Genomic DNA, 9,827 nt, shown 5'->3' with positions numbered 1-9,827 from the left:
GTTTATCAAAGCATCAGCAGCTTCAATACAAAAGTTGGTAGTTGATTATTTAGCCAGCATATTGTCTGAAAGCAGAGGAAGATGATCCACCTCTACCCAAGTCTGCTTGGGGGGAGAATGTTGAGTGGAGACGGGCATTTTGCCATTTTCCCCATGTGCAAAGAGGTTGCCTTAACATGCTTGCTTCGTGTGCTACCATTACCTCATATTGCATGGCCCCAAGTCGCAAGGATCTGTACAGTTACTGGAAGCTGAAAATGTCCCACATTGAGCATGTTTGCTCTGACCGACATGTACGATAGCGTGTTCCAGTTCCTGCCAATATCCAGCAATTTAGCACATCCATTGAAGAGTGGGACAACATTCCACAGGTCACAATCAACAGCCTGATCAATTCTATGCGAAGGGTGTGTCACATGAGAGAAATGGTGACACCAGATACTGACTGGTTTTCTGATCCACACCCCTACACCCCCCTCCCCCTTTTTAAAGGTATCTATATTCTCAGTCATGTGAAATCCATAGATTAGGGCCCTTTAAAAAATATATATTTCACCTTTATCTAACCAGGTAGGCAGGTTAAGAACAAGTTCTCATTTACAACTGCGACCTGGCCAAGATAAAGGAAAACGACAAAAACACAAGAGTTACACATGCAGTAAATAACACCAAAATAGAGAAATCGATGTACAGTGTGTGCAAAAGAGTAGGGAGGTGAAAATAATTGCAATTTAGCATTAATACTGAAGTGATAGATGTGCAGATGATGATGTGCAAGTAGAGAGGTGAGGTGCTAAAGAGCAAGAGGGTAAGTAATAATATGGGGATGAGGTAGTGAGGTAGTCGGTGTGCTATTTAGATTGGCTGTGTACAGGTACAGTGATCATTAAGCTGCTCTTACATCTGATGCTTAAAGTTAGAGAGGGAGATATAAGACTCGAGCTTCAGCGATATTTGCAATTCGTTCCAGTCATTAGCAGCAAAGAACTGGAAGGAAAGGTGGCCAAAGGAAGTGTTTGCTTTGGCGATGAACAGTGCAATATACCTGCTGGAGCGTGTGCTACGGGTAGGTGTTGCTATGGTGATCAGTGAGCTGAGATAACGCGGGGCTTTACCTAGCAAAGACTTATAGATGACCTGGAGCCAGTGGGTTAGGCGACGGATATGTAGTGAGGGCCAGCCAACGAGAGCATACAGGTCGCAGTGGTGGGTAGTATATGGGGCTTTGGTGATAAAACGGACAGCACTGTGATAGGCTACATCCAGTTTGCGGAGTAGAGTGTTGGGGGCTATTTTGTAAATGACATCGTCGAGGATCGGTAGGATAGTCAGTTTTACGAGGCTATGTTTGGCGGCATGAGTGAAGGAGACTATATTGCGAAATAGGAAGCGGATTCTAGATTTAATTTTGGATTGGAGATGCTTAATGTGAGTCTGGAAGGAGAGTTTACAGTCTAACCAGACACCCAGGTATTTGTAGTTGTCCACGTATTCTAAGTCAGAATCGTCCATAGTAGTAATGCTAGTCGGGCAGGAGGGTGCAGGCAGCAATCGGTTGAAGAGCATGCACTTATTTTACTAGCATTCAAAAGCAGTTGCAGGCCACGGATGGAGTGTTGTACGACGTTGAAGCTCGTTCGGAGGTTTGTTAGCACAGTGTCCAAAGAAGGGCGAGATGTATACAGAATGGTGTCGTCTGCGTAGAGGTGGATCAGAAAATCACCAGCAGCAAGAGCGACGACATTGATATATACAGAGAAAAGAGTCGGCCCGAGAATTGAACCCTGTGGCACCCCCTTAGAGACTGTCCGGACCTCTGACAACAGGCCCTCCATTTGACACACTGAACTCTGTCTGAGAAGTAGTTGGTGAACCAGGTGAGGCAGTCATTTGAGAAGCCAACTCTTTCGACTCTGTAAATCACCACATTCTTATCGGCAGAGTCGAAAGAGTTGGCCAGGTCGATGAATACGGCTGCACAGTACTGTCTTTTATCAGTGGCGGTTATGATATTGTTTTGGACCTTGAGAGTGGCTGAGTAGCACCCATGACCAACTCGGAACCAGATGATTGCATAGTGGAGAAGGTACGGTGGGATTCGAAATGGTCAGTGATCTGTTTATTAACCTCACTAAGGGGGGTGGGACGGTAGCGTCCAACCTGGCCAACATCCAGTGAAATTGCAGAGCGCCAAATTCAAAAACAGAAATACTCATTATCGGTTTAAAGATGAACTTCTTGTTAATCCAAACACGGTGTCAGATTTCAAAAAGGCTTTACGGCGAAAGCATACCATGCAATTATCTGAGAACAGCGCCCAGCAGACAAATCATTACAAACAGTAACCAGCCAAGTAGAGGAGTTACACAAGTCAGAAATAGTGATACAATTAATCACTTACCTTTGATGATCTTCATATTGTTGCACTCACGAGACTCCCATTTACTCAATTTCTTTTGGTCGATAAAGTCCCTGTTTATATCCAAAAACCTCTTTTGTTCAAGAATCCACAGGCTCAAACGCAGTCACAACAGGCAGACGGAAAATCCAAATAGTATCCGTAAAGTTCGTAGAAACATGTCAAACGATGTTTATAATCAATCCTCATGTTGTTTTTAGCATAAATCAATAATATTTCAACCGGACAATAACGTTGTCAATATATAAAAGGTAAATAAAAAAGGCGCGCTATCGGTCTCGCGCATGAAAACGCTCTGGGCCACTGCATTGTCCACTCATTCAGAGAGGTCTTACTCCCTCATTTTTCAGAATACAAGCCGGAAACAATTTCTAAAGACTTGACATCTAGTGGAAGCCATAGGAAGTGCAATTTGAGTCCTAAGTCAATGGATACTGTAATGGATTCAATAGAAAACTACAAAAATAAAAAATAAATCTCAGGTTTTTGCCTGCCATTTCAGTTCTGCTATACCCACAGACATTATTTTAACAGTTTTGGAGTGTTTTCTATCCACATCTACCAATTACATGCAAATCCTAGCTTCTGGGCCTGAGTAGCAGGCAGTTTACTTTGGGCACGCTTTTCCTCCGGAAGTGAAAATAGTGCCCCCTACCCTAGTGAAGTAAATTAGGCTTTTGAAGATTTTAGAAAGGCAGGGCAGGATGGATATAGGTCTATAACAGTTTGAAGAGGGGGATGACCGCGGCAGCTTTCCAATCTTTGGGGATCTCAGACAATACGAAAGAGGTTGAATAGGCTGGGGGGGGCAAGTTGCTGCAGGGGGTGCTGAGATGTTGGCCGGGGAAGGGGTAGCCAGGTGGAAAGTGTGGCCAGCCGTAGAGAAATGCTTATTGAAATTCTCGATTACTGTAGATTTTATCGGTGGTGACAGTGTTTCCTATCCTCAGTGCAGTGGGTAGCTGGGAGGAGGTGCTCTTATTGTCCATGGACTTTAGTGTCCAAAAACGTATTCTATGGAAAGGGGAGACTCCCACAAACACAAGGTTGTTCTCTGTTTTGCTCTACGACCACGACAAGGACTCATTTGAAGGTAACTGGTACCTATTTTAAAAAACTGAAAGTAGTTTTGTGCCTACCCCCCCAAAAAAAAAAAATCCTGAGCTTTTTTATCTCCTAGATACAGGCACTTAAACTTAGTTTATTTTGACACATTTATTAATGTGTTATCGAATGTGTTTTTCTGGGCTATAGTAGTAAAGGCCAAATTTGATATTTTCACAAATATTGTTTTTTATATACCTAAAAGGGGTTCTAAAATTCCAAATCAATGATCCATATGACCATCTTAAACCAATTCCATATCAGTTTAGTGCAATTAAGTGTTCAAAAAAAATCTTACTTTTTTGGATAGTACTGACTGTTCGGTCACCTGGTCAGATAAAAACACACCTAAGAGAAAGACCGAGAGCCAGATGATCGAACCCATTGGCGGACGACCTATACAACCTGGGACTCAAAACCACATCAGACTGGGACCTGGCCCTGAATAGGACAGCGTGGAGATCCATGTCAAGGTGTTATGTGCAAGTGAGTAACTAACTGTACAGGGACTTTTTCTATTGACTATACTTTTGCATCCTGACCTTGGATTTTCCTTTTTATAGTTTGTGTGTGTACCTGCTGAACTCCATAATTAAATTAGCTCTTATGCACCGGCAGCCACCTATCTAAACCTGGGAGCAGACCCCCGTACTGCTTTTCTACATCCCTGCTTAGATGGCTGAATAGAACTAAATTATATTAAGGAAATCCAGAGCACAATTTAACATGATCAAAAAGGCAAGGCAAAATAAACATTTATTCACAATAATGTAGTGCTTTTTATTAAAAAACAAAAACAAATTGAATATAAAACAAAAAGTAAAAACCAACAGCATTTTCATAACTTTAGAATCATAATTACAAACTTTTAACGAGAGTGGAAGAAGTTGACAAACTGTACACATCACAAAATGTCTGCCAGTCTGTCCATTTACAATGCTTGTATCTTATTTTGTGATTGTCTAAAAAAATAACTAAACAAATCACACAAAACACACAAATACAAGTACAAGCATCAAATTTATGACCGCTATCACAAACTGAACAATTTCTCAGGGGGGTAACATATTGGAGCTGACATCTTTCAAAATATCAACATTAAGTTGGTTTGTTTTTTTAGTGTTCAACACTTTGCAGCAAAAACAAGGAGCATATTTTCTCCTCAAAAGTAATATTACAGCGATAGATGTAATTTCAGGGTCACTGTTATGTCCCAATGCTTTATATGAAGTTCGTTTGACATTCTTCTCACACTGAACAAAAATATAAACGCAACATGTAATGGGTTGGTCCCATGTTTCATGAGCAGAACTAAAAGATCCCAGAGATTTTCCATATGCATAAAAAGCTTATTTCTCTCATTGTGCACAAATTTGTTCACATCCCTGTTAGTGAGCATTTCTCCTTGACCAAGATAATTCTTCCATCTGATAAGTGTGGAATATCAAGTAGCTTATTAAACAGCATGATACATTACACAGGTGCACCTTGTGCTGGGGACAATGAAAGGCCACTAAAATGTGCAGTTTTGTCACAACACAATGCCACAGATGTGTGAAGTTCAGAGAGCGTGCAATTGGCATAGTGACTGCAGGCATGTCCACCAGAACTGTTGTCAGAAAATGTAATGTTCATTTCTCTAACATAAGCCGCCTCCAACATTGTTTTAAAGAATTTAGCAGTATATCCAGTCGAGCCTTACAACTGCTGACCACGTTTATGGCGTCGTGTGGGTGAGCAGTTTTCTGATGTCAACGAACACAATTGCATTTTGTCTATGGTAATTTGAATGCACAAAGATGCCCTTAAAAAATGGGCCTCAGGATTTTCACGTTATCTTTTACCAAGAGTTGCATATCGGTGAAATGTATAGATTGGGGCCTAATGAATTTATTTCAATTGACCGATTTCCTTATATGAACTGTAACTCAGTAACATCTTTGAAATTGTTTGCATGTTGCATTTATATTTTTGTTCAGTTTAATTTTTAGGCAACAAAAAATTCTGTTTAAGTTCATGTCATTCAATTAGGACAGTTGTACGTTTTACTGGACAAAAACACCTCTCCCAAGCTTAAGTGTCTTGATTATAGTAATACAAATGGCAGAAATAATAATTATAATACATATGGGGCTGAGTCCTGTACAATACACGAAATCCGTTATCAAGATATTGCTTTTGGAGACACTTCTCACATTATCCCAGTCTGTATATACATAACTTGGCACTGTACAACTTTGTCCTCTTTCCGTCTGTTCTCTTACTCTCTCCATCTCTATGCCAGTCCATCTTGATGGGACATCTCGATCTAAGTCTCATTTTAAACAGAAGCATTTGGAAAAAATAAATCTCATCAAATCTCACAAATGATTTAAAATATTCTCCATGGCAACCAGAAACACATTTGAAGAAAACATTTACAGCTAGAATCCCTTCCAACAGATACCCCTTTTCATAGAATATAAGAAAATATGACCGTCACAATACATTTTACGTTACCTATGGTTTCCACAATTTCCCATAAAATGTTAATTGCCATCAAGCCCTTAATTTTTTCATATTTTTTTTTTCTTCAAGAATTCTGGCAGATTAGACACACAAATGTGCATACACTCACGCAAGGCAGTCAGGGACCACGGCGTTCTAAGGCGTTACAGTAAGAGTCAGTGTTCCCGCCGCCTGACTTCATTAAGCTGGTGAATCAGGTACTTCAGAAAGAGGAGCAAAGCGGACAAGACACTTGACTGACCAAAAGCGCACATTATATCTTTCCAAAGACCACCAGCTATTCTTTACAAACACAATCCCGTCCTTCCTTCTCTGTTCCTAATGAATTACTACAGTATGAAAGAAAAAGAAATACTTATTATTAACTTGCTTTTCAGACTGCATCATCCAATAACATGTGAGTGTTAGTGTGTCTCATTGATACATTAGAGAGCCAACCATATCCATGGTACCAAAGTGCAGTTTAACAACCTCGTTCCTGCAGCTTCTCTCCTAGTTCATCGTCAGCAGTGTCTGTTTACAAGTTGCTCATACAGTCCACTGCATAGCCTCCTATGCCTCTTATCCTCGTACATTTAGGTCTCTTGGCCTATGTTTAGTTTCATTACCACCTAGTCCCACTGGGGGCGCAGGTTTCCAGCCTCCTCATTCCCATTTGATGTTGTTAAAAAAAAAAGTATATTTGAGTCTATGACTATGCCACAGCCATGTTCAGTACCACATGTTCCTTTCTTTTGCTCACTAAAAATAATTGACTCAAGGTTGCGCTGATGAGCCATGTGTATAGATAATGTGAAGCCTATGTAATAGTCTCTTTGCCCTGAGTAACCAGGGCTGTCTTTGATTAACATTTGTTCAATGCGCATTTTTAAGTGCATGGGGTACTTTTTCCTACGTTTAAAAAAAAAGCATTTGCATCGTACTTCAATAAGTCTGGGTCCACCCTCCTGAGAAGAAGTCCTTTGTGTCACCAACAAAACCGTTACCATTGACCACAACAGCCGAGTGCACTGCTTCAAACCGTTGGGTTGTCATTGGGTTGTCTCATCACTTGAGATGACAGGTTGGGGAAGAGGGGACACGCCCGGGAAGGGTACCAACCCTTGCCCTTTGTGGTCACTTTCTCTTTGCAAATGTCATCTTCCCTTACCATGTTTTCCATTTCACCCCCACCTCTCCCAAGTGAATGAAAGGGGAATGTGCTTGCCAGGTAAGTGGCAACATCATTTTCTACCCACAAAGTCTCCAAATCCAAGCGTCCTTCTACGTAATCGCCGCCCTGACCCCTCCTCTAGAAGATAAGTGACATCTATGGCTGTTGGAAGAAGAGAGAGAAGTTACTAAACACCAATGACACTAAGTTAACTGTCCGATATTTCCCCTTCATCAAGTCTCCCTCTTCATCAAACCACCCAGTGTCTCTATACCCATTTCCTCATTGCCTGCTCACCATTCTTATTGGGTGTTCTGTGTAGCAGATCCAGCAGAATCTTGTTTAGCCGATCCCTTTGTGCCTCCCTCCTGCCAAGTCCAGAGTGATGGAGGGGTGAGGAAGAGATGGAGGGGAGGAGATCCAGCATGTCAACTCCTCTCTCTGCTGCACCTTCCTCCAGCTCCCTATGCTCCTCTACCTCCTGCCCCCCGGCCTCTTTTTCTCCCTCCCCTGGCCCAACTGGTTGTGGGGGTGGGGCAGCCTCAGGGAGTGTGGTTTCTTCTTGGGCAGCATCCATGTCCCCCTCCACCCCTCTTCTGTTTTCACTCTCCGGACGGAAGTTGTCACCCTGGTCGCATGGGGAAGCATTGTCCTCACAGGCTCCTCCAACTCCTTTGGGCCGCTCGCTCTTCCAGGCCGAACGCCCCCCGTTCCTCTTGTAGTTGTCGGGAACGTAGTGCGGCTAAAGCGAGGTTGGGAAGGAACAGACTTTCAGTTGACTTACAAGTTGTTCATGCACAAGTTAGATTTTGGGATTATTAAGAATTTGTTTTATGAACAAGCGATACGAATTGGAGCAGAATTAACTATCAAGCTGAACCCCCATCATCTCTCTCAGGATAACTAACGGTTTGCAAAAACAGCACACAGTTAAAGAATGGTCGGCACATCAGTCATCACTAGTGCCTGATCCATCATCTTTGATAAATCAACTCCGATACACTTCTCAGATTACACTAAATTCAATTCTACCTCAAACGAGCCTCACTAAAACTCTAGAAAAACACTTCAATACAACCCCCAAGCCCTCCTCTTGGACCCTCTTACCGAGAAGTCTCTCTTGGGGGCCAGCCTCTTGGGGAAGTGGTTGAAGGCGTAGGGCTTAGTGCACACGGGGAAGCGGTTGCGGTGGATCTTGTAGAAGAGGTGCGCTGACTTGTCCAGGCGGTAGTCGCAGATGTACACGTCCTGCTCCTTCACTCCCTTTGGCCGTCCTGAAAGAAAATAACACCACAGGTCAGTTTAGGTAATTATGTGTGTTAGCGCAGTGTGTGTTTATACATCTCCCTTACAAACTGTGTGCGCGCGTGAGTGTTTCTCACCCTTGCAGTAAGTGTAGTGGTCGAGGACACAGCAGGTCCCGACCACGGCCTCCAGTGGGATGATCTCGTAGAGCGGCACGCGGAACAACTCGTTGTGGTAGAAGCGGCGCGAGGGCGAGTGGTGTGTCTCGTGGGGCCTGAAGTAATGGTGGCCAAAGGCAAACCTCTCACCCCTACAGGGCACACACACAAAATGAGACGAGAAAGTCAGAGACAAAAATACAGCAATGAAATCGCTGATGTTGCTCAGTGCTGGCTCGAAGTGGTGTTCCCTTTGTCCCATTCCTTACTTTTCGCTCTTCCAGAGTTTCTCGATGCGGAAGATGTCCAGCTTGTCCCTGTTGACATGGGACAGGAGGCGGTAGGACTGCCTGACTGGCTGGCCTTCTGGGGTGCGTCTGCTGTCCCTCATCAGGTACACACAGTCACCTGGACAGACAGGTTACATAACATTGTCATGGTTTTTATTTATAAAGCATATTTAACACACCCCACTGTGCTATACAACTATTATTCAATGTGGCAACCTGTGCAACTGGCACACAAACATACTAAAACATTGACTTGGCCTTATACAGTACATGGGGTTGCGTCAAATGTCATTCTATTCCCTATATAGTGGCCTATACTTCTGAGCATGGCCCTAGTCAAAAGTAGTGCACTATTTGGGGAATAGGGTGCCATTTCAGACACAACCATGGTTATAGTCCCCTTCCATACCTTGGTGCAGCAGCAGTTCGTCTCGCAGTAAACAGATGTGGTAGATGGAGCCAGACTGGGCGTAGCTGGGCTGGGGCAGCATTGGCACCTCCTGGAGCACCAATGGGACAGGATATCAGATGAAACAGGAAGATGAAATAGACAAAGCACTCATTTGACATAACCAGGGCTGTGGCAGTCATGAAGTCGCAGCAGCCGGAGATTAGCAGCTATTTGGGGCGGCAGCGTAGCCTAGTGGTTAGAGCGTTGGACTAGTAACCGGAAGGTTGCGAGTTCAAACCCCCGAGCTGGCAATCCTATAGACAATTTGTGGGCAGAACTGAAAAAGCATGTGCGTGCAAGGAGGCCTACAAACCTGACTCAGTTACACCAGCTCTGTTAGGCGGAATGGGCCAAAATTCACCCAACTTATTGTGGGAAGCTTGTGAAAGGCTATCCGAACCATTTGACCCAAGTTAAACAATTTAAAGGCAATGTTACCAAATACTAATTGAGTGTATGTAAACGTCTGACCCACTGGGAATGTGATGAAAGAAATAAA

The 9,827-nt window shown here is 43.2% G+C and overlaps 1 protein-coding gene across 7 annotated transcripts in view; it reads right to left on the bottom strand.

Moving 5' to 3' along the window:
• Nucleotides 1-4,261: 4,261 nt before the first annotated feature.
• LOC118398364 (histone-lysine N-methyltransferase ASH1L-like) overlaps nt 4,262-9,827 on the bottom strand; it is a 44,772-nt gene continuing 39,206 nt past the window's right edge. For all 7 annotated transcript variants that reach the window (XM_052470620.1, XM_052470616.1, XM_052470615.1 and 4 more), the window contains 6 exons: nt 9,287-9,377; nt 8,857-8,995; nt 8,567-8,739; nt 8,292-8,458; nt 7,482-7,926; nt 4,262-7,346 (listed from right to left, as the gene is read on the bottom strand). In XM_052470620.1, coding sequence (XP_052326580.1) covers nt 7,255-7,346; nt 7,482-7,926; nt 8,292-8,458; nt 8,567-8,739; nt 8,857-8,995; nt 9,287-9,377 — 1,107 coding nt within the window. In that variant the 3' untranslated portion in view covers nt 4,262-7,254. The remainder of the gene's footprint in view (nt 7,347-7,481; nt 7,927-8,291; nt 8,459-8,566; nt 8,740-8,856; nt 8,996-9,286; nt 9,378-9,827) is intronic.

The sequence above is a fragment of the Oncorhynchus keta genome, chromosome 19 (assembly GCF_023373465.1).
Source record: "Oncorhynchus keta strain PuntledgeMale-10-30-2019 chromosome 19, Oket_V2, whole genome shotgun sequence".
Classification (NCBI taxonomy): domain Eukaryota; kingdom Metazoa; phylum Chordata; class Actinopteri; order Salmoniformes; family Salmonidae; genus Oncorhynchus; species Oncorhynchus keta.
This window is presented reverse-complemented; position numbering and strand designations above follow the sequence as displayed.